This window comes from Ambystoma mexicanum, chromosome 11 (genome assembly GCF_040938575.1).
Source record: "Ambystoma mexicanum isolate Mex_15411 chromosome 11, UKY_AmexF1_1, whole genome shotgun sequence".
NCBI classification, from domain to species: domain Eukaryota; kingdom Metazoa; phylum Chordata; class Amphibia; order Caudata; family Ambystomatidae; genus Ambystoma; species Ambystoma mexicanum.
Window position 1 is genome coordinate 948,303,424 of NC_090934.1, and position 24,505 is coordinate 948,327,928.

Sequence of the window (24,505 nt, forward strand, 5' to 3'; positions counted from 1 at the left end):
GACTTGTACATTTCACTGGTTGCATTGTGACTTCATTGCACCTACGGGGAGTTGTACTTTGTGGGCAGGGAGCGGTGTACAGGCACTCAGTGGGGCCGTTTACGGTTGATTCGCGATGCCGTACTTCTCACCATGGCGGAATGGTACTTTCCGCCGTGCTTGATGGCGTTAGGTACATGTCCGCTAGGGTCGGAATTCGCGTACCGTTGCGCCATGGTGGTATTTACGGTTTGGCATGGCGCGCGCGCGCGTACTTGGTGCAGTTAGCGTTGGCGTTCACTACGGTGTCGCTAATGGCATCGTACTTTGCGGTGACGGGTCATAGTCGCACCGAGCGCTATTCGATGGCGGTATTGCATTTCCGCCATCGTTTTTCGATTTCCGCCAGGGTCGTAATGAGGCCCATTATGAGTCTGGAGGTTATGGCGACGGATATATTAGGGCCAAAAATAGTGGTGCAATGGATTTACTGCCACTTTTTGCCAGAGCACCAAATCGCACTGAAGGTCTGTCCCCAGCTTTTTGAAGGATATGCTGTGAGCAAGCACTGGGAAATGGAGAAAGCAGCGCCGTGCTTTTAGTGGGCAGGGCGCATTCGACGATGCTTCAAGGAAGATGTTCCGCTCTGCAGTGAAACGTACATGCAACCTTATTTGTTACCCCAAAAGCGTGAAGTAAGACAAATCGCTGCATTTCCATAACCGGGTGCAGCTTCAATAAAATGTAAACAGCGGTATCGAAGTGCCTGGACTGAAGTTAAAGACACGTGTGGAAAAGGACGCCGCTGTCTTTTTCCAGACCAGCCCAAAGCACATAACTCAAGTAGTATGGTAAAGGTGAAAAGATTTTATTGAATATGTATTGATGTAGTGGTAGCACTTGTCTGTCTGGTTACTATCAGGTGCCTTAGCATAGTTGTAGAACTTCTCAATGTCTCTTAGGATATAACACAGCGGGACATTCAGCCAGTGCTTTAAGTGGGCAGGGGCATTCTCCAAAAGGTGGGCCTGAGCCGGGGCCCTGCCGGGGCCCCCAAAATCCCCCCTTCTACCTCCATCCCACAATGCCAAGGCGGCTGGAGATGCGTCCGATTGGGTGTTAAGATTGGAGCACGGTCCATCCTGGTGGTGCTATGGAGGAAAAGGGGTGTAATGGTGCACACACCACAATGATCCCATGGCACTCCAGGGATTGTACTTACCAGCCACCCTTCAGTGATTGATCCATTCTGCTATCTGCCACAGTACCATACGTGTGAGGAGGCGTCGACCCTCCAAGGTCCGCCCCATACCACGTATTACTTCCTTAACTTATGTGCAGCACCATTCCGGCATCCAGCATTTGCACGAGAACTGCAGGGCGCATTGAGTTCAAGCGCAAGAGGTTCAAATGCGCGCAGGTCACCACCCTCGCTGCATTCTCCTTTTAAGGACACAACGCTGTGAAAAAGTTGAGGGCCTGCGGTATCATCTAAAGGTCTCTTTCTCGCTCCTCAGGCAATACTCGTGGAAAAATCCACTCCAAAAACTTAACACAAACTTGTAAATACTAGCTTCAGCATGTTGTGAATGTATGGTGACGTATAGGCCAGGCTTGGGTACTGCACATACCTGGATAATCGCTTGCAAATCTAAGCACAATCCTGAAGCACGCTCGCTTGTAATTCTCTGTCACCTATTAGTACCCGGCACACGCGGCTGAACAGGAATACTGTGTGGTGATTGGCTCACTCTCACCAAGGCCCAGTGAAACAAGGCTGACTCCTGTCCTAGCCTGTCCTCAGCCTTACTCGCCGTTCGCCTGGACACTATGCCCTTTTTCACCTCGCACTAATCCCTGCTTGTGGTTACACAGCTGACTCTCCTCCTCGTGAACCTATGGACTAGCGCTCTCCTCATCCTGAAAGTAAGACTGGTAACGTTATCTATCAACGATTCCAGCGCTTCCGAATGCTATGCTTATTCCCACAAGCTTGATACCTAGTATAGCTATATAAGCTGTTCACTCTGTGCCTACTGCCCTACAAGCATTTATCTTGCCTGTTGAACTTGCTGACACACTATCTATCCTGATGTTGGTAATGCCTTTACTATGCTAATATAATCACATACGCCACTTGACAAGCTGTAGCAACGTAGCAACCTGCTCCATGCACACCTCTGTACTAAGTCTGCACACCTATTACGAGCGTCCTGACTTTAATCAACTGAGCCGACTACATATTTGAGCCCCTAGTCGCTACCTATTCGCGGTTGCTTACCACCAAGTGATCGCACCATTTCAGCGCCTTATTTGCTTGCATTGCCTATGTCTGTTCTCATTGCCGCCCAGCCCATACCTTCCCATTGCATGACCACGGCACCGCTTTCATTTGCGCCTCTGTTCGCCTGTGCTTGCCTTGAAACTACTATGCTGTCAACCCCATGCTCGCTTTTGAAATGATTGAGCTCTTGCTCAGAACCGCAACTTGGACCCACTTGTTAGCTCCATGATATATGCTACTCTGCCTGCCTGATACGCTCATTGTGTATTCCCAATTTTGCTGCGCCACACCTTGATCTATGCCTGCATATGTTGCACCGGTCCGCATAAGACATGTCCACATGATCTAAGCTAATTCCAGGGTACCTGCCTTACTCTGCCGTGCCTTTCACCTTGACATTTACCTGATCTGCCAATACTTGCTGCCAACACTAGAATGTCTTCTCTGCCTGAATTGTTGCACCGTTACAATTAGATCACGCCTCTTGCATTCTGCATTGTTCCCTGCCTAACATGCTAATGTATATGCAAGCTTGGTATTTGCTTTGCCTGTGTACCCTGATCTGATGCACCCCCATTGCTTGACTCTGAATAAGTAGACTTAACCTGTCTTAAACTCATTAGCCTGCATTGCTCGTACAAAGCACGCACTGCCCAGCCAAATAGTGCCTGTAACGTTTACCTATAACTGCCTCACAGATGCAGCGGCCCTTCCTCTCTAATCTCGGTAATATGCTACCATGGTGGTCCTCCCTAAGGTCACTGCTCTCCTCATTACAAGTACTACTCTCAGTGTGGTCAATTACCAGGTCATCACACCTACCACTTCCCGATTTAGCTGCACCTAGCTCCTTGCACACCTCATCCATGGCCACCTCTCACAGATCTCCTGATACCTACCAAAGTACTGCACCTCAATACCACAACATCTACCTCAACGATCCGGCCCTATGGCTCGACCATTTCGCCAAAAAACCCTCACCTAACCAACCATGTCCTATCACTCTTAGAAACCTAAGATTAGGATCTAGACTTATGGGTAAGAAGGGACACCCCATGTACCTGAGCCCACACCTCAAAACTCAGACGCACAGCCCGCCTCCACAAACGGCCACCTCACCCACGCCCCATCACACTCAAACCATCACAGCTTCATCAAGCAACATTGGTTTAATTAAAGCTGCCCTGATTAACGCAAGATCCCTAGCTGCGCACGCTCTGGACATTGCTGATCTTATCAAAACTCAGGAACTCGACTTCATCGCCATCACCGAGACTTGGCTGTACGCAGCTTCCGGCCCGGCACTCTCATTGGCCATCCCCACTGATTACTCCATCATCAGATGTGATCGCACCTCAAGAGGTGGAGGAATTGCTTTCATCGCTAGAAACTCATTAGGACTTAGAACCATCCCAAGCACTAAGGTGGAAACTGCAGAGTTACTCTCTGTCAAGCTTGGACTCTCAGCTAACCAAACAGCTACCATCCATCTAATATACAGACCCCCTGGTCCACCCACATCCTTTGTGGATGATATCTCTACCTTAAAACTCAACAATGCTAAATCCAACTCCCAAACCATCATTCTTGGCCACCTCAATCTAGGACACCAAGACCCTAATGATCCTGCGGCCCTCGACCTAGCTAATACCTTAACAGATTTAGGTTTCACTCACCACATACAGGAACCCACCCACATTAAAGGGCGATCCCTTGACTGGCTTAGTGACACCAATTGCAATATTAGCGTAATCTCCAACGCCCCTTGCTTGTGGTCTGACCACCATGTCATCACTTTCAGCATTGAAGCAGCCCCACCACCCAGGCCTTTGGTCGCCCCAGCCACCCTCACTAGAAATAAAAAGAACATTACGACAGAAACAATACTCCCCCTTATCCTTCCCACACTAAATAACGCTCCTGACACTTGCTCAGACCCCACCAACCTAGCCGACATGTATAACCAGTCCCTGCTTGCAGCCATCAACTCTATCGCCCCGCTCAAACTGAGGAAACCCAAACAACGAGCACACCTTAACTCTTGGTTTACTCCCCAGCTTAGAGTGTTACGCAAAGAGAAACGCTCAGCAGAGTCACGCTGGAGAAGTCACCACTCCGACGCCCACAAGGACAGTCTTCTGATAGCCACCCTTAACTATAAAGAAGCTGTACTCCAGGCAAAAAAAGATTCTTGTAATAACCGCATTATGTCAGCCCAGTCCAATACTAAGGAACTCTTTAATATCCTTAAGGAACTCGAGACACCTGCAGCCCCCCCTGACTCTTGCTCCAAAGACAACACTTGGTGCACCAATATTCAGTCAGCACTCCTGGGTAAAATTGCTACCCTCCAATCTAAAATCAGGGACAAACAGAAATCCCTACAGCTTGACCAACCACCGACCACACCTACACCCAATACACATTTAACCTATCCACATAAACCTTTCTCCTTCTCCCCACTCACTACTCTCGAAGTAGAAAACATCATAAACAATTTAAAACCTTCCAATTGCCAAGGCGACTCCTGCCCAGCTCCTATTATCAAGGAAGCATCTCATGAGCTAGCCCCGTTCATTACAGCATTCATAAATGCTTCTTTCAAGACGGGTATTGTCCCCGACAACCTAAAGGATGCATGGGTTATCCCACTTCTCAAAAAACCCTCCCTTGACCCTAATATCCCAACTAACTTCAGACCTATCACTACAGTCCCATTCCTGCTCAAGATCCTGGACCGCGCAGCCTACCTGCAGATTCAGGATTACCTCAAACTAAACAATCTCCTGGGTTTAAGACAATCAGGGTCCCGCCCTAAACATGGCACGGAGTCAGCTCTGATCGACTTGAAAACTCAGATGGAGTCACTGAAGGACAATGGGAAGCTAGCTCTTCTCCTTCTCCTCGATCTCTCCGCGGCTTTTGATCTGGTCAACCACCAAATACTCTGCCAGCATCTCAAATCTGCAGCCCACTTCTTCGACTCTGCCAATGCCTGGATCCACTCATTCCTGAGCAATAGATCCATGAGGGTCTTCTCACCGCTGGCATCAGCGGATCCCTCCCCCATTCACTGTGGCGTTCTTCAAGGCTCGTGTGTATCCCCTACGTTGTATAACGTATTCACCAAGCCCCTCTTCGATGTGCTTGACTATCTGGGTGTCTCCTACACTAACTACGCGGACGACACCCAGATACTCATCCCTATCACAGGAGACTACACAGCTGACACCAAAGCCCTTAACAATGTTTACTCGGTCATCCAGGCCTGGATGGCACAGCACGAACTTTGCCTTAACGATGATAAGACTGAGCTCTTACTTTTAGGATCAAATCATCGGCTCAACAAACTAGACCAAACCTACAAGTCCTTCATTATTGACGGCAATGACATTAAAGTCTCCAAAGATACTAAGACGCTAGGGGTCTATCTTGACTCCTCGTTTTCTCTGAACAGGCAAATAAATGCAGTTAGGTCAGCTTCAGCCTATACCTGCAAATTTATCACTGCCTGTAGACCCTTCCTAAACTCCACCAACTGTATCACACTCGCCAGAACTCTTGTTACGGCCAAAATCGACTACTGTAGTGCTCTCTACCTAGGGACCTGTCAGTCTAACCTTAATAAATTGCAAACTGTACAAAATAATGCCTTAAGGGCAGCCTTAAACATCCAGAGACGCTCTCATATCTCCTCCGTCAGATTGGACTTACGCTGGCTCCCGGTAAAACAGAGAATTGCCCTGAAAACCCTAGCTTTGACTCACAAATGTTTGAACAACAACGCCCCACCTTACCTGTCCACTCGCTTCTCACGCCACACCTCCACTCGACCTACCAGAGCAGCCCAAACTCACAGCCTCATCGTGCCTAGATGCAAACTCCAAAAAGCTGGTGGGGTGAGCTTCCCGGTCCTGGCCTCCAAACTCTGGAACACCTTGCCCACACCTATCAGAATTGAACCATCATTCCACTCCTTCAAGAACAATGCTAAAACATGGCTGCTCTCCCAAGACTCATGAGACCTTGACACAGTCCAGACTCCATGTGGGGTACAGAACTGAATATACATTTTCTCTCTGCTCTGTCCCTGTATTATACGCTGTTGATGGTACCCTTCGGTACATGTATATATGCTGTATATTTTTGTAACTCACTGTAACTACTGCTCTTTGTAACATGTTTAAGAGTATGTACATGTATATATGCTGTATATTTTTGTAACTTCTGTAACTACTGCTTTTTGTAACATGTTTAAGAGTATGCGCCCGGTTGCCCCTGGGCCTGGTTTTTTGCGCTTTATAAATAAAATAAAATCAAATCAAATCAAATCAAATCATTTGCGAGCCATACCACACGGTATTCCCGTCCACGCTGTGCGTGCCGGCTACGCTGTTCCCAGCGAGGGGCGTGGCAGCCCTTCAGCCAATGAGGAGGCTCGAAACGGGGCAATTCCCACTCTGAGCTTCCCCATGGCTGGAGGCTTCCTTTGTCCCCCACCGGGGACGCAGGTAAGATTTTTTTTTTTCCCATCCTTTCCTCCCTCCTCCTTGCCCACCCCACTTACCTTCTATCCCGCGGTCTCCGGCGGGGGACGATGGAAACCTCCAGTCGTGTGGAGACTTGGAGCGGGGCCAGCCCCGGTCCAAGCCTCCACATGGCTGGAGTCTTCCATCGTCCCCCGCCGGAGACCGCGGTATGTTTTTTTTTCCCCTTCCTCCCCATCCCCTCCCTTCCGCCCTCCCCCTTCCGCCCTCCCGACCCTACTTACCTTCTTTTTTCTTCTGTTCTCGGAAGCGAACGCGCTGGGAACACTTCTGTTCCCAGCCCGTCCGCTCCTGATGGCCGCCATGGAAAGGGAAAACAGACTATGTTTTCCCTTTCCATGGCGGCGGCCATTTTTTTAGCTGTTTTTTTTTTGTGTTTGTTTTGGAACAGAAAAAAAAGCAATTAGTACCCCGGTCTAACGGCCGGGGTACTAATGGCAATAAGCGACTCGGTGGCGGGCCAATACCAACCCGAGGTAATGTCCCCGGGGCACCTGGGGCGGTATTGGCCCACCACCTCGTGGCCTATTGCCACAATAATCTAACCAAGATGAAGGACTCTATATGTAGTTTTCACACAGCTAGACCCTCAACCAGCTGGTCGGGCTTTGCCTTCAGGCGCCATGCACATACAGAAAAGAGGGGGCTAGGTGCCTTCTTTTTTGTTAAAGGGGGGCTTGACTCAAAAAGGCGCTAATTACAAGGAGAAGAGAAAGTCATAAGCTACCCCTATTAGACCGTGTTACTACGGTAGGTTTTCAAAAGGCAGGAGGCTAGTATGTAATTGCTAGCTATCGAAAGTCACAAAAATAGAAGAACGGAAAAAACTTTGGTTTATTCAGACTTACATATAGAGTATAGAATTCATAGTGAAGAAAAAACAGTTTAAAAAGAAAGATCACATGTAAGCCTGGTTTGGCTTGCAACAAAGCGCACACAAAATGGAAATAGTAATAAATACAAAACTGTTGTTACATCACAGTTTGGTAGGTGCGGATTAGTAACATATATTTTGGATTTCAAATACTACAGTCAGAATGGTAATATGTCATTGTGGTTGACACATTGTTATAGGTGTTTCTGGTTCGGGGGGTATTCAAGCCTTCACTGAGTGGATAATGTTCACAGATGAAGGGTCCAAACTTTCATCAGGACGTTGTTGGGAACGCCTATTGGGGGGAGGGAGAAGAGAGTATGTCAAGAGGAAGATGTGACCACACAGAGGATCTGTATGAAAAGAGTACTGCACTATAGAAAACCTACCTATGTTCTGTCAACGGTTGAACTGAATTCAAGGAGACAAATAAATTGATCTCGTGTCCGTAGTGGTAATCTACAATGGGAAAAAGGTGGTAATGAATGCGCCTGGATGGTATGAAGGATCATACATAATGGATCGAATAACGAGTGTTTGGCATACCTTAGTTGATGGTATGCGGTCCAATTGAGAATTATTTAGTCACACGGGTACAAATTCTGTGTACTTGGAGGCTTTTTCAGGTTAGAAACATAGCCTGTGCCGCTGTTTAGGAAGGAAAAGGATATTGTTTAGTGGCTAAAATGGTGTTTTTACCAGGTGCTTAAAAAACGATTAGGAGAGATGCCCTTATTGCTTGAAAGGGAGAACAAATTCGGATGGTTGAGCTAAGTGCTGACCACAGGAATGGTTTCTATGATGATTATTGTGGCAGTGAACTAGAGGGTGCCTGAGCGGGCTCTAAGGTGTGGTATAGGTTAAATTAGATGATTTCCGTGGCTATTATCATTATAGAAATGTCATGACTATGTCGAGTATAGAACGCAGTTTAATGGTGCAAAAGAACCGGAAATATCCAGTAAAGCATGAGGTTGATTCACGTCTGTGCTGTCTATTGTTGGTTGTGCGTTTTTGTGGTAGTGGTTTGGGCTAGGGTCTGCCATCCGATTTGGTATGTGCTCGTGATGCGGCGGTGGTTTGGGCTAGGGCGTGCCAAACAGAAGAGTACATTTTAGTTAGAACGAATTATTCGCGGTGCGACACTTTATTAGCGATAGACAATCTAATATTTAAATCAAACTAAGTGATTGCCGGATCATGGCGAACTCGATTTCTTACCTGAAAAAGGAGCGTGAGGCGGATGAATGAACATCTGCCTTGCGAGTCCGGAAACCAATTGATTAATTTGGGAGAGGCGCGTAACGTAAATACAAATTGTGGCTGGTAGGCGCATGCGTAATGGCGACATACCTAGGGACGCTATGTTTAAAAGGGGCGCGCATGCGTAGTTGGGTGGATTGCACGCATGCGCAATGGGGCTGGGATAAGGACACTAATGTGTGTTGGTGTAGAAAGCAAATGACAGCCGTGATGGAAAACATGGTTATCTTAATGTATTAGTGTTAGTGTGACTGAATGTCATGGACATTCTTTTTTTGGAGCAAAGCGCATAGATGGTTATTTCGACAGATTTTTATGGTTAAACACATTCGAGAGAGTGGTATATGTTAAATAATCAAGCTTTGATCCTATCATGCAGCAGGAAGGCAAAAAACATCTTTGTTCAAGATACACAATTGAAGGATTAAAATAGGAAACATTGTTTGAAAGGACAAAAAACACGCTCTTTCATGACTCATAAATTGTAATAAAGGTATTCAATCTAGTAAACCATAAGACGTTTAGGGCAAAAATAGAGATTTATTTGAAGAATAGATTCCATTCAATGGCTATATTGAGGCCCTGTTTGACAGAATCAAGACGGAAAATCAATTTCTGCTCTAGCTTTCGAAGTGAGAGGTCTCGATCGCCACCTCTGAATGGGTTTCTGGCTATTTCTAGAACAAACCAGAAAATGTCATTGTGGGTGTGGTGTTTCTCTTGGAAGTGTGCCACCATTGATTTGTCTGGAACAGCATTTTTGATGCATGAGCGATGTTCACATATGCGTTGTCTAACTTCTCTCTTACATTTGCCGATGTATAACAAGTTGCAGGGGCATTGAATTGCCTATACTGTCCATTTGCTTTTGCAGTTGGTCAAGGACTCGAAATTCCAGTTCTTTCAGTTGAGATCAATGGATTTCATATTTTTTGTCAAAGAACAAACTGAGCATGGGCCGCATTTAAAATGTCCTTGGACAGCGGGTAGATTCCACAGGGTGGGTTGTTCTTTTAGCCTGGTGGGTTCAGTATAGGTGTTCACCAAACGATCTTTGAGATTTCTGCTCCGTTTGAATGTGAAACGGGGTTTGGTAGGCTTAAATGAATCATTTTGAAGAATGTTCCAATGTTTGAGTATGGTCTTCTTTATTTGATTACTGGGTGGTGAAAAGGTAGTGACACAGGTAGTTTTGTCCTTGCAAGGCTCTCGTGGGGTAGGCTCAAGGCATGATTCTCTGCTTCAGTTTTTTGCTCGTTTTCTGGCTTGACGGATCGTGTGGTTGGGGTAGCCTCTTTCTTTAAGTCTTGTGGTAAGGTCTCTGCTAGTTGATTCGAAATCTTCTCGTTTTGTACAGTTACGCCTTAGGCGCAGAAATTGGCCAAATGGGAGGTTTTCTTTAAGACTAGGTGGGTGGAAGCTCTTAAATTCCAGAAGTGTGTTTTTGGCTGTTGGTTTCCTGTAGAGGGTTGTTGCTAAGGTATTGGTGGTGGTTTTGTAGACTGTGAGGTCTAGAAACGGAATAGAGTGTTTATCTGACTGAATTGTGAACTTGATGCAGGGATCTTGACTGTTGAGCCATGTGAAAAAACTTTTTAGTTCTGTATCATTTCCTTTCCATGTCATAAGGATATCGTCGATGTTCCTGATCCAGAAGCCTATTTTTTATTTCAAAGGTTTGTTAATGTCATAAATGCATTTGTTTTCAAAAGAGTCCATGAACAGGTTGGCTACGTCTGGTGCGAAAGTTGCTCCCATTGATGTCCCGTGACATTGCTGGTAAAAAGATGTTTCATAAATGAAGTAGTTTTCAGTTAGCGCGATGCAAATGCATTCTAGTATGAAAGCCGTAGGTGGTTCCATGTTGGTTCTTTTGTCAAGTTATGTGGCCAAGACATCGATGCATTCGCATTGAGGAATGCTAGTGTATAGCGACTCGACGTCCAGGGTCACTAACAATTCTTCTTCATTGGTGGTTAGGGTGTTGAGTTTTTTGATGGTCGAGGTAGTATCTTGAACGTAGGACCTCATTTGTTTAATGAATGGGCGTAGAAAGTAGTCGATGTAAATTGACAGTGGTTCTAGGACAGATCCTATACCTGCTACTATCGGACGACCTGGTGGATCATCGGCGTCTTTGTGGATCTTTTGTAGTAGATAAAATGCAGGTAGTATTGGATGACGGTTTATCAGGAATAATTTTTCGTCGTCATCTATCCAGCCCTCTTGGAGTGCATGGCACATAAGGCTTTCTATTTCGTTAAGGAGTCTGGTGGTAGGATCGATCGTATCTGGCGATAGAACTTGGTATTGTTGAGATGTTTTAGGACTTCTGTGTTGTATAAAGTCTTGGCCCATAGGACGATGCCTCTGCCTTTGTCGGCAGGTTTTATCAAAAAGGTGAGATTGTTTTCAAGGTTTTTTAGGGCTGTGCGTTTGTTTTTCTTGAGGTTGTCTGGATCTGATGTTTTTCTCAAAGAATTTGTTAGTTTCTAGAAGGATATGGTTTTCGAAAGCTAGAATCTCTGGGCAGACCATGTGGGATAGTGGAGTGAAAGTCGAAGGTGGTCTCAAGCCAGTGGATTTGGGAGGGTCTTTTTCTGGTTTGTTATTGAAGAAAAATGTTAGTCTGATAGTCCGGAAGAATTTGCGGAGTTCGACTTCTGTTTGGAATCTGTTGGCAGGTGTAGTGGGGGCGAAACTTAATCCTTTACTTAGAACGTTGATCTCTTTGTGGGTTAGGATGTGGTCACTGAGATTAAAGATGGGTATCACCATGATTGGTTCCCTGGGGGCATCCATTGCCGTGTTCGCATGGGGTGTTGTTGGTGTTGTCTTGGTCGGCCTCGTTGTCCCCGTCCTTGAAAAGGATGTTGTTGATTTGAACTTGAAGGTGCAGATGTTGCAGAACTGGAGTCGCTATTGGAACCACTACTATTAGAGCTATTGGAAAAAGTTACGAATTTCTTCTGAAGTCGACGTGGGTTACGAATGTTTTGTTGAATATTTTGGTTTGTTTGATTATAGAAACCAGGTACTAGGTATGGGTATGTTCTTTCTTCTTTGTAATTCTTCACATCGTTTTGTAGCTTCTAGAGCTTCTTGTCAATGGTGAAATTTTCAATTTTCTTAATTTCTTCTTCAATTTTTTCAAGGTGTACTTTTATGTCTGGGATTATATTTTCTGTTTTCATTTTTTCTTCAAGGGTTTTGAGTGCTTCTTTTTGGCTTTTGGTTTCTTCCTCAGCGGTTTCTATGACTAAAATTACCCAATCACGGGAGCATTTGTTGCCCACTCCACTGAATTTTGTCATGAACCGGGGGTTGTCGAGAAAAACTCTCGGAATGTTCTTGACTTGAATTCCTTCTGGGATCACGCCTGCTTTCAGGTATTCGAGCATTAGATGACCGTGGGACTCAGTTCTTATGAGTTTCTTTTTCTACGCAAAAATAGTATCAAGGTCGTTGTTTGAGGGATTCTGGACTGGTGTGACAACTGGTGATTTGTTGCCCAGCCCCAACGCGCATGCGTGCAATCCACCCAACTACGCATGCGCGCCCCTTTTAAACATAGCGTCCCTAGGTATGTCGCCATTACGCATGCGCCTACCAGTCCCAATTTGTATTTACGTTACGCGCCTCTCCCAAATTAATCAATTGGTTTCCGGACTCGCAAGGCAGACGTTCATTCATCTGCCTCACGCTCCTTTTTCAGGTAAGAAATCGAGTTCGCCATGATCCGGCAATCACTTAGTTTGATTTAAATACTAGATTGTCTATCGCTAATAAAGTGACGCACCGCGAATAATTTGTTCTAACTAAAATGTACTCTCCTGTTTGGCACCCCCTAGCCCAAACCACCGCCACACCGTTCGTAACCCACGTCGACTTCAGAAGAAATTCGTAACTTTTTCCAATAGCTCTAATAGTAGTGGTTCCAATAGCGACTCCAGTTCCGCAACATCTGCACCTTCAAGTTCAAATCAACAACACCCTTTTCAAGGATGGGGACAATACCAACAACACCCCATGCGAACACGGCAATGGATGCCCCCAGGGAACCAATCATGGTGATACCCATCTTTAATCTCAGTGACCACATCCTAACCCACGAAGAGATCAACGTTCTAAGTAAAGGATTAAGTTTCGTCCCCACTACACCTGCCAACAGATTCCAAACAAAAGTCGAACTCCGCAAATTCTTCCGGACTATCAGACTAACATTTTTCTTCAATAACAAACCAGAAAAAGACCCTCCCAAATCCACTGGCTTGAGACCACCTTCGACTTTCACTCCACTATCCCACATGGTCTGCCCAGAGATTCTAGCTTTCGAAAACCATATCCTTCTAGAAACTAACAAACTCTCTGAGAAAAACATCAGATATCCAGACAACCTCAAGAAAAACTAACGCACAGCCCTAAAAAACCTTGAAAACAATCTCACCTTTTTGATAAAACCTGCCGACAAAGGCAGAGGCATCGTCCTATGGGCCAAGACTTTATACACCACAGAAGTCCTAAAACATCTCAACAATACCAAGTTCTATCGCCAGATACCGATCGATCCTACCACCAGACTCCTTAACGAAATAGAAAGCCTTATGTGTCATGCACTCCAAGAGGGCTGGATAGATGACGACGAAAAATGATTCCTGATAAACCGTCATCCAATACTACCTGCATTTTATCTACTACCAAAGATCCACAAAGACGCTGATGATCCACAAGGTCATCTGATAGTAGCAGGTATAGGATCTGTCCTAGAACCACTGTCAATTTACATCGACTACTTTCTACGCCCATTCATTAAACAAATGAGGTCCTACGTTCAAGATACTATCTCGACCATCAAAAAACTCGACACCCTAACCACCAATGAAGAAGAATTGTTAGTGACCCTGGACGTCGAGTCGCTATACACTAGCATTCCTCAACGCGAATGCATCGATGTCTTTGCCACATACCTTGACAAAAGAACCAACATGGAACCACCTACGGCTTTCATTCTAGAATGTATTTGCATCGCGCTAACTGAAAACTACTTCATTTATGAAACATCTTTTTACCAACAATGTCACGGGACATCAATGGGAGCAACTTTCGCACCAGACGTAGCCAACCTGTTCATGGACTCTTTTGAAAACAAATGCATTTATGACATCAACAACCCATTCAAAGAAAAAATAGGCTTCTGGATTAGGTACATCGACGATATCCTTATGACATGGAAAGGAAAGGATACAGAACAAAAAAGTTTTTTCACATGGCTCAACAGTCAAGATCCCTGCATCAAGTTCACAATTCAGTCAGATAAACACTCTATTCCGTTTCTAGACCTCACAGTCTACAAAGCCACCACCAATATCTTAGCAACAACCCTCTACAGGAAACCAACAGCCAAAAACACACTTCTGGAATTTAAGAGCTTCCACCCGCCTAGTCTTAAAGAAAACCTACCATTTGGCCAATTTCTGCGCCTAAGACGTAACTGTACAAAACGAGGAGATTTCAAATCAACCAGCAGAGACCTTACCACAAGACTTAAAGAAAGAGGCTACCCCAACCACACGATCTGTCAAGTCCAGAAAACGAGCAAAAAACCAAAGCAGAGAATCATGCTTTGAGCCTACCCCACGAGAGTCTTGCAAGGACAACATTACCTGTGTCACTACCTTTTCACCACTCAGTAATCAAATAAAGAAGACCATACTCAAACATTGGAACATTCTTCAAACTGATTCATTTAAGCCTACACGGGACATCAATGGGAGCAACCTTTGCACCAGACGTAGCCAACCTGTTCATGGACTCTTTTGAAAACAAATGCATTTACGATATCAACAACCCTTTAAAAGAAAAAATAGGGTTCTGGATCAGGTACATCGACGATATCCTTATGACATGCAAAGGAAATGATACAGAACAAAATAGTTTTTTCACATGGCTCAACAGTCAAGATCCCTGCATCAAGTTCACAATTCAGTCAGATAAACACTCTATTCCGTTTCTAGACCTCACAGTCTACAAAGCCACCACCAATACCTTAGCAACAACCCTCTACAGGAAACCAACAGCCAAAAACATACTTCTGGAATTTAAGAGCTTCCACCCGCCTAGTCTTAAAGAAAACCTACCATTTGGCCAATTTCTGCGCCTAAGACGTAACTGTACAAAACGAGAAGATTTCAAATCAACCAGCAGAGACATTACCACAAGATTTAAAGAAAGAGGCTATCCCAACCACACGATCTGTCAAGTCCAGAAAACGAGCAAAAAACCGAAGCAGAGAATCATGCCTTGAGCCTACCCCCCCGAGAGCCTTGCAAGGACAAAATTACCTGTGTCACTACCTTTTCACCACTAGGTAATCAAATAAAGAAGACCATACTCAAACATTAGAACATTCTTCAAACTGATTTATTTAAGACTCCCAAACCCCGTTTCGCATTCAAACGGAGCAGAAATCTCAAAGATCGTTTGGTGAACACCTATACTGAACCCACCAGGCTAAAAGAACAACCCACCCTGTGGAATCTACCCGCTGTCCAAGGACATTTTAAATGCGGCTCATGCTCAGTTTGTTCTTTGACAAAAAATATGAAGTCCATTGATCTCAACTGAAAGAACTGGAATTTCGAGTCCTTCACCAACTGCAAAAGCAAATGGACAGTATAGGCAATTCAATGCCCCTGCAACTTGTTATGCATCAGCAAATGTAAGAGAGAAGTTAGACAACACATATGTGAACATCGCTCATGCATCAAAAATGCTGTTCCAGACAAACCAATGGTGGCACACTTCCAAGAGAAACACCACACCCACAATGACATTTTCTGGTTTGTTCTAGAAATAGCCAGAAACCCATTCAGAGGTGGCGATCGAGACCTCTCACTTCGAAAGCTAGAGCAGAAATGGATTTTCCGTCTTGATTCTGTCAAACAGGGCCTCAATATAGCCATTGAATGGAATCTATTCTTCAAATAAATCTCTATTTTTGCCCTACACGTCTTATGGTTTACTAGATTGAATACCTTTATTACAATTTATGAGTCATGAAAGAGCGTGTTTTTTGTCCTTTCAAACAATATTTCCTATTTTAATGCTTCAATTGTGTATCTTGAACAAAGATGTTTTTTGCCTTCCTGCTGCATGATAGGATCAAAGCTTGATTATTTAACATATACCACTCTCTCGAATGTGTTTAACCATAAAAATCTGTCGAAATAACCATCTATGCGTTTTGCTCCAAAAAAAGAATGTTCATGACATTCAGTCACACTAACACTAATACATTAAGATAACCATGTTTCCATCACGGCTGTCATTTGCTTTCTACACCAACACACATTAGTGACCTTATCCCAGCCCCAATCGCGCATGCGTATAATCCACCCAACTACGGATGCGCGCCCCTTTTAAACATAGCTTCCCTAGGTATGTCGCCATTACGCATGCGCCTACCAGCCACAATTTGTATTTACGTTACGCGCCGCTCCCAAATTAATCAATTGGTTTCCGGACTCGCAAGGCAGACGTTCATTCATCCGCCTCACGCTCCTTTTTCAGGTAAGAAATTGAGTTCGCCATGATCCGGCAATCACTTAGTTTGATTTAAATACTAGATTGTCTATCGCTAATAAAGTGTTGCACCGTGAATAATTTGTTCTAACGAAAATGTACTCTTCTGTTTTGCACGCCCTATAACAAACCACCGCCGCACCGCAAGCACATACCAAATCGGATGGCAGACCCTAGCCCAAACCACTACCACAAAAACGCACAACCAACAATAGACAATACAGACGTGACTCAACCTCACGCTTTACTGGATATTTCCGGTTCTTTTGCACCATTAAACTGTGTTCTATACTCGACATAATCATGACATTTCTATAATGATAATAGCCATGGAAATCATATAATTTAACACTATACCAGACCTTAGAGCCCGCTCAGGCACCCTCTAGTTCACTGCCACAATAATCATCACAGAAACCATTCACACTTGACTCAACCATCCAAATTTGTTCTCCCTTTCAAGCGATAAGGGCATCTCTCCTAATCGTTTTTTAAGCACCTGGTAAAAACACCATTTTAGCCACTAAACAATATCCTTTTCCTTCCTAAACAGCGGCACAGGCTATGTTTCTAACCTGAAAAAGCCTCCAAGTACACGGAATTTGTACCCGTGTGACTAAATAATTCTCAATTGGACCGCATTCCATCAACTAAGGTATGCCAAACACTCGTTATTCGATCCATTATGTATGATCCTTCATACCATCCAGGCGCATTCATTGCCACCTTTTTCCCATTGTAGATTACCACTACGGACACCAGATCAATTTATTTGTCTCCTTGAATTCAGTTCAACCGTTGACAGAACATAGGTAGGTTTCCTATAGTGCAGTACCCTTTTCATACGTATTCCTCTGTGTGGTCACATCTTCCTCTTGACATACTCTCCTCTCCCTCCCCCCAATAGGCATTCCCAACAACATCCTGATGAAAGTTCGGACCCTTCATCTGTGAAAATTATCCACTCAGTGAAGGCTTGAATACCCCCCGAACCAGAAACACCTATAACAATGTGTCGACCACAATGACATACTACCATTCTGACTGCAGTATTTGAAATCCACAATATATGTTACTAATCCTCACCTACCAAACTGTGATGTAACAACAGTTTTGTATTTATTACTATTTCCATTTTTCGTGCGCTTTGTTACAAGCCAAACTAGGCTTACATGTGATCTTTCTTTTTAAACTTTTTTTCTTCACTATGAATTCTATACTCTATATGTATGTCTGAATAAACCAAAGTTTTTTCCATTCTTCTATTTTTGTGACTTTCGATAGGTAGCAATTACAAACTAGCCTCCTGCATTTTGAAAATCTACCGTAGTAACACGGTCTAATAGGGGTAGCTTATGATTCTCTCTTCTCCCTGCCATGGACATACATGCAGCAGACTCCCAGCATAAGAGGCGGACACAAAGGGCCATTTTACAAGTTTGGCTGTAAATCGGCGGTAAATCCATCGATTTACCCCCAAAAGTGATTACCATTACTGCCACTTAGTACCCTGGATTTAACAGGATTACATGTCAAGTGTCAGAACAGTGGTGATAGTCCCCATTTTTGGAGCCCATAGGACTCCATGGTGATTTTGAATAGATTTACTGTGAGCTGTAATTCGGCGCAGTAAATCCGATGATTTTTGGAATTGAAATTGATGATTTACTGCAGACTTTTTGTTGCAGATGCATCTTTAACCTTCCCGCCAAAGCTCATAGGAGCTCATTATGAGTTTGGCGGTGTAGCCGGAAAACAGTGCTAATGACTTTAGCGCACCGCCGAACTATGGGTTTGGAGGTAAAGTGGAGGAAAAACTGGCAAGGCTAACTCCAAACTCGCATCCGGTTCCGGCACCCGCGAATGGGCAATTACCGGGCTATTCCAGCGAGCCGGACCTGGTAATTGCGCTTTCGCGGGTGCCGGGCCCGGTACATCCCCATTCCCATTAGAGCCTCACAGGGCTCAATGGGAATGGGGAGGGTGGTAGGTGTTGGTAACGGTACCGGTGCTACCATCATGTTCTGCTCACGGGTGCCACTACGGCCACCAGGTCAGACCTGGTGGCTGCAAGTGCACCCGCGAGCAGAACTCCTAGTAGGGCTGTACGGTAGCAACGGTGCCGGTAGCGATACCAACGCCGTTGTTGCCTTACCGCCATACTTGTAATGAGGCTTTCTTCCTATTGCTATTCAATGGTATACTTTTATGCTATCAGTTGCAACTAACATTCCTCTCCAGTTATCAGGGGGAGTGGGATTGATGGAGGGGCAGAAGGAGGGGTCATATCTAGGTAAAACCTAAAGCTTTACTTTGGTCATAATAATGTGAATATTGAATTGTCTAAGTATTCTGCGAGAGTTGATCATGCTCTATCTTTATTTTGCCTTCTTATGCGCTGGTGACAGGATCCCTACCCCCAACTCCCCCAGAGCAACCTCCATGCTGCTCAGTTACATGTCCCTGAGACAGCGGTCTGCAACCTGTGGCTATCCATATATTTTGAACTATGACTCCCATGATCTCTTTCTATTGAGTTTGCTGGTTAGTGTTCATGGGAGTTGTAGTCAAAAACATTTGGAGAGCCAAAGGTTGCAGACCGTTGCCCTAAGAGGACAGCACTGGAAGTAACATATGTTTTACACTTCTTTGTGGGTCCATATCCGCCCAAGGGCAAATGTTAAAATGTCTCGTTTGGATAACAGCATTTGCCCGTAAGACTCGTCCTTTAATTTCTTTGTCTTTTGTCACTTTAATGATGATACCACATATCTTGCAAATAATGGAATACAATATGTAGAATTGTCAGAAGATTAAAAAAAAGGAATGCTGCAAGCTTTAGATGAGCATTCTGATTTGACAATTTTTCTAGAGGAATATGTCTCTGAGAACATGTTTTGGAATGTGTCCCTTTTAGGCACATGGGAGCAGATCTGGAGAGTACCTGACTAGAAAATGATCCCCACGTGAGTCAATTGGTGAGTTATGGGTTAATTGGGAAACATATTGCTACATATCTTACATGCCTCTCTTTTACATGGGTGCCATTCCTGCTATTCCTGGCAGGGCCGTCTTCTACTGCCCTGCAAAGTCTGTTTTCTACTTCTACCACTCCACAGATACACATATAGGGTATTCCTAGCTTTCCACAGTGCTCTGCCATAAGTCTGTCTTGGGGTGTGGCCTGGAAGAATGTGTCAAACGTTGGAGTCCACCAATATGTATTGAGGGCTAGTGGTATTTTAGGGTGAATCAATAAGGTGTTAACAGCATTTGTGGGCTCCCCCACAAGCCCAGATTAGAGCAGCTCAGCTGTGTTGAGAGACACACATGGCAATCTCACGCATGCCAAATCCCATGAATGATGGAGACATGCTCAACGTTCTGCTCCTGTATAAATACATTGGCTGCTGTGTGAAAATTTAAGGTACCATGGATCAGCTCAACCTATGCTTGCAGATCGTTGATTTTGGAGCATACGTGAAAGAGCACTCTTGGTTGAGCTGGGTGGACAACCCAACATGATGAACATGCTTTCGGCCATAACGCAGTCTTTTCTCCAGTCATGTTCAGTCATGCTCGACTCGAAGCCCCAGAGACAAACTGAATGGAATTATTCCATCCGGGGAAAAGTGGGAGGTAGGTAGTGGGCACAGACAACACTCGGTAAGGTGAGCTTACTTTGAATTAGAGTAACATTTCGAAACAAGAAACATCACCAATGGAGTTCTAGTGTGTACCCCACCTCTAAAGGAGTCAAGGCTTTGTGTAACCACAAAGAGGATGCTAGTCCAGAGCAGTTTATTCTTTGCATTCTGGGAGTTATAGTTTTGAACTATAATGGCGCAATCCAAGACTACAAACCTCAGAATGCAAAGAAAAAAACACCAGGATTAGATTAGCATTTCATTGATAGAGTGGGGCACGTTGGCATGGCTATAGTTGTTGACCCATAAATACAGGAACCAATCACTGAACATTGATAATAATGAAAAATATGTACTTGATATGTACTTTTAATGTAGGTCATCCCTGATTTGAAATTCTTTTTGCTTTATTCAGGGCCTAAGGATGTCCTTCCTGGAAAAATTTGAACTGCCATTCGCCATCTCCTTGAAGTACGGCCTCTTGGCGTTTTCCCTTTTCATCTTTCTGCTTGCCCTCCTGATCTTAGCGTGCCAGGTGTACAAGTATTGCAAGTACAGCACAGCCATCAACAGGCAAGGTAGGTCAAGCTCTAAACAGCTGAACATGCTTAATTAATGCTGAAATACGAAAGATAACCGTGGTAAACTGCCAGCAAACACTGCCCAGGACTTTCAGATTTATGTTAAGAGCAAACCATAGCAGCTCTCTTATGTCAGAGTTTTGTTACATTATTTAGAAGATATCAGTTTTACATGTTTACATTGGTTCCTCTTTCCTACAGTACTCTCACCATAAGATACCTAAACTACCCATGGTAATACACTGGTGACCCATAACTGAAGATGGGCTCGAGTTGGTATTGTTATTATAAAACGTGAAGGCAAGAGTGTAGCGTTATCATTTCGTTTCCCTTTATTTAAACAATTGTCATAAAAGCATAGCATCAGATATCAACATTCGAGCACAGTAAATCACAATGAATCCAAGTGTCAAAGATATTGCCCTTCCCTCAGTGGCAACTTTTTTTTCTATTTTATTTGGGGAGGCAACAGGCAGCTTCTCCCTGTTGACTCAGCATCTCCCCACCCGCCATAAAACAAAGCCTTCCACTTTCCACCCCTTCCTTTCCACCCCACTTACCTGCCAGGGACTAGAGCTTTGTTCTCCAGTCCCTGGTCTCCTCCTGGTCGCCATGGAAATGGAAAAGGGACTCGGTCCCTTTTCCATATTGCGGCAGCCATCTTTTTTTTTTCTTCCAGAATCTCCAGAGGGAAGAAAAAACCATTTGCACTGCGGATAAACCCCGGGGTGGCAATGGTTTTCACGACCCCGTCAGTGGCACAGACATGGCCGGTAACGTCCCACAGCCCAAGCTGAGGTACATTCTTCAATCGGCCCTACTTTAGCTCAAGCTGGTGGGCCGTTACGGGCTATATCTGTCGCCCGCCAGGGCCGTGGAAGCCATAATAACTAACCCTTACTAAAATCCTAGATTAAAATGATAAATTAAGGGTTGATCCTTGGTAATAAACAGCAGAGGTAAAATAAGTGAGAAAGCAGCCAAAATATCACAGAGCATCTTCAAAACATGCCATTCGTCTTGGCCAAGGATATGTAAGGTAACTTGAAACTGAATCCATACTATCCGTGGTGGACAATGACTTACAAAGCATCAATGCAGAGGGCAGGGAGCAAGTACCATTCATCCTCAGTCACGGTTTCAGGTATCTATAGTGAGTATCAATAGAAGCAGATCTCAGAACTAAGAAATGTTGAAGAGCTCCCGGGCTTTGTTTACACACAGTGCAAAGGTCCGCTCTTCCTGAATTCCGGATCTTTGCTAATACAGCTGTAGGAAAAATGCCCAATCTTAGTTTCATTACGAGATTTCTGATGCAGTGACTGTCTGCATGGTCAAGATACTGCTAATGAAAAGGACACTTTTTAATAGATAAATAGTTAGGCAGCTGGTCACTAATTGCACAGTTGGACAGGGATTTATCTCTGTGTATTGCAATATATTTATCTTTGACCAACGCACTAGACCTTCTGTTTATACACGAGGGAGTATCCCACAACTCTGCCTCTCCGATTTCATAGAGGCTGGTTTTTCCATGTCTAAACCAAGGAATTTGGGATATTCCTGGTTGGCTAAGGAGGTCAAGCAACGAATCTCTGTAAACTAGTCATTCTTGTTCAGTGTGCAATTTGAGCCAGTATAAGACCAGCCTTAATGCAACAAGCGGTTCAATCGGTGACCAACCTTGATCCTAGTGAACAGTTCCAACAGTTGCAATAGAAAAAGCTTTTACTCACCGTCGGAGGTTCGATTTTAGAAGAACCCCACTTTTCTGCGCCAATGGTACATGCTTGTCTGGCTTTAGATTTGTAAACAGTTGTGGCTGGTCCGATTAATCTGCCCCACTTTTCACAAGCACATGTTAATACAGCACCAGCATCGTTGTTTAAAATTAGATTGGATTCAGCCCATTGGTCCTGGCAAGTTCCTTTATCATTCAGTGTGAGACCCGGGTATGATATGATATGATAGTTTATTTATATAGCGCCTATACACAATGTGTTTCAAAGCGCTTCAAGGCAAGGGAGGGAACAAGGGAAAAAACAATGACATTCTTACAGGCCATGAACAGTAAGGATGTGAAATTAACTATCGTACTCGGCCTGACGACATTTCAGATAGTGCAAGAGCTAAAACATAGATAAGGAAGGGAGGGGGAGAGTGGGAAGGAAATGGAAACAGACAGTCGACTACCGTACTAGGCCTGACAACATTTCTGGTAGAGCCGGAAAAAAAACAAGCAGTGAGGGAGAGGGGTGCAGAAAGGTAGGGGAGGAACAAAACAAGCGACTATCATATTAGGCCTGACGAGATTTCAGATAGTGCTGGAGGGAGGTTGGGGAGGAAAAAAAACAGTAAGGAGAAGGAGGAGGAGACAGACGAGGTTGCTATCATACTAGGTCCAGGGACAATTCTGATAGAGTAAGTGCATAGAAGAAAGTAAGGGGAGGAGATAGGAAAAGGGAGAAGGGAAAGGAGGAGAGAACAGAGAGTTAGCAGTCAAAAGAGTGGAGAAGCAAGAGGGGAGAGTGAATACAATTGCAGAAGTCAGTAATGTTGCAAGCCAGGATACAAGATGAAGATGGGAACAGCATGATTCAGGGCCACCATGAGTACAAGATGCAAAGGAAGTGCAGCATGGGAGTTGAGAAAGGGTGACACACCATGAATGAATGAAGTCCATAAAAGTCAAATCCAGCATTGTCCACAAGACGGTGATGGTGAAACCAGAATGTATCAGGACAGACTCCTGCAGAAATAGGCTTGAGTGGGGTGAGGGAGGAGCAGGGTAGAAGAATCAAGCAAAACAAGCAACACCTGTGTGCGAGAATGGGGGGCACAAGGGAACATAACGGGGGGACCATAGTCAAAAAAAGTCACTTCATCAATAGGAAAATCACGAATCCGTAGATTGAGGCTCTTGACCTTCTTTTTGGCCCCAAGGCAAACCGTACATTCAGTTTTATTAAATGTATGGTAAGACCTTTAGAGTTGCGCATCTTTGCAAAGAGTGCAGTTTGTTTATTTAGGCCATGTTTAGTTTTAGAGATTAACATTGCATCATCTGCAAATAATAAGATGCCCATGGGATGACCGTTCACATAAGGGGTGTCAGTGTCATCTCTTAGGGTGTGATCTTATAATAGAGGGGAACGGGAGGATAGCTCAGGGGCAACGTGCTCTGCCTTGGAAGCAAGACGCCACAGAGCATCACAGGTTCGATCCCCGGGTCTGCACTTAGAAACTTCTGGGTATTAAGTGCTCTATAAATAACCTATCATATCATATCATAACGAGGCAGAAAGTCATGACCCTGTGGCTGCGCCGCTGGCTAGTTTATCCCACTTCAGTATTTGGTGTATGCGGGTCTGTGTCTTCCAGGTGCTCAGTTCCACAATATAACATCATGCACTGGCTCTTACGAAACATTACATTTGCCGCAAAAACAGAGATCTATTTGGCAACTCCATCCGCGCCTTCCCTCCCTTCACTTGGTTAATTTCCATTGGCCATCTCCCTGCACTGCCCCACAGCCTTAATCACCAACATCAAATGATCCAGAAAAAAGCAGCTAGTCTACGAAAGGTCCACAAACTTAGGAGTCACCTTGCACCAGCTCTGCTACCTCTTCAATGGCTACCTGTTAGAGCTTGCTTGGAGTACAAAATCATATGCCTTATCCAACCTATTACACAACCAGCTGCTCTTCCTCAAACATTAAGAAAAAACTCCCTCCTATTGGAACAATG

General features: G+C 44.6%; 1 protein-coding gene across 2 annotated transcripts in view; it reads left to right on the plus strand.

Moving 5' to 3' along the window:
• Window positions 1-24,505, plus strand: part of LOC138503958 (synaptotagmin-A-like) — a 436,750-nt gene that overhangs the window by 212,214 nt on the left and 200,031 nt on the right. For both annotated transcript variants that reach the window (XM_069624092.1, XM_069624093.1), the window contains 2 exons: window positions 19,446-19,506; window positions 20,591-20,753. In XM_069624092.1, the coding sequence (XP_069480193.1) occupies window positions 20,600-20,753 (154 nt within the window). In that variant the 5' untranslated portion in view covers window positions 19,446-19,506; window positions 20,591-20,599. The remainder of the gene's footprint in view (window positions 1-19,445; window positions 19,507-20,590; window positions 20,754-24,505) is intronic.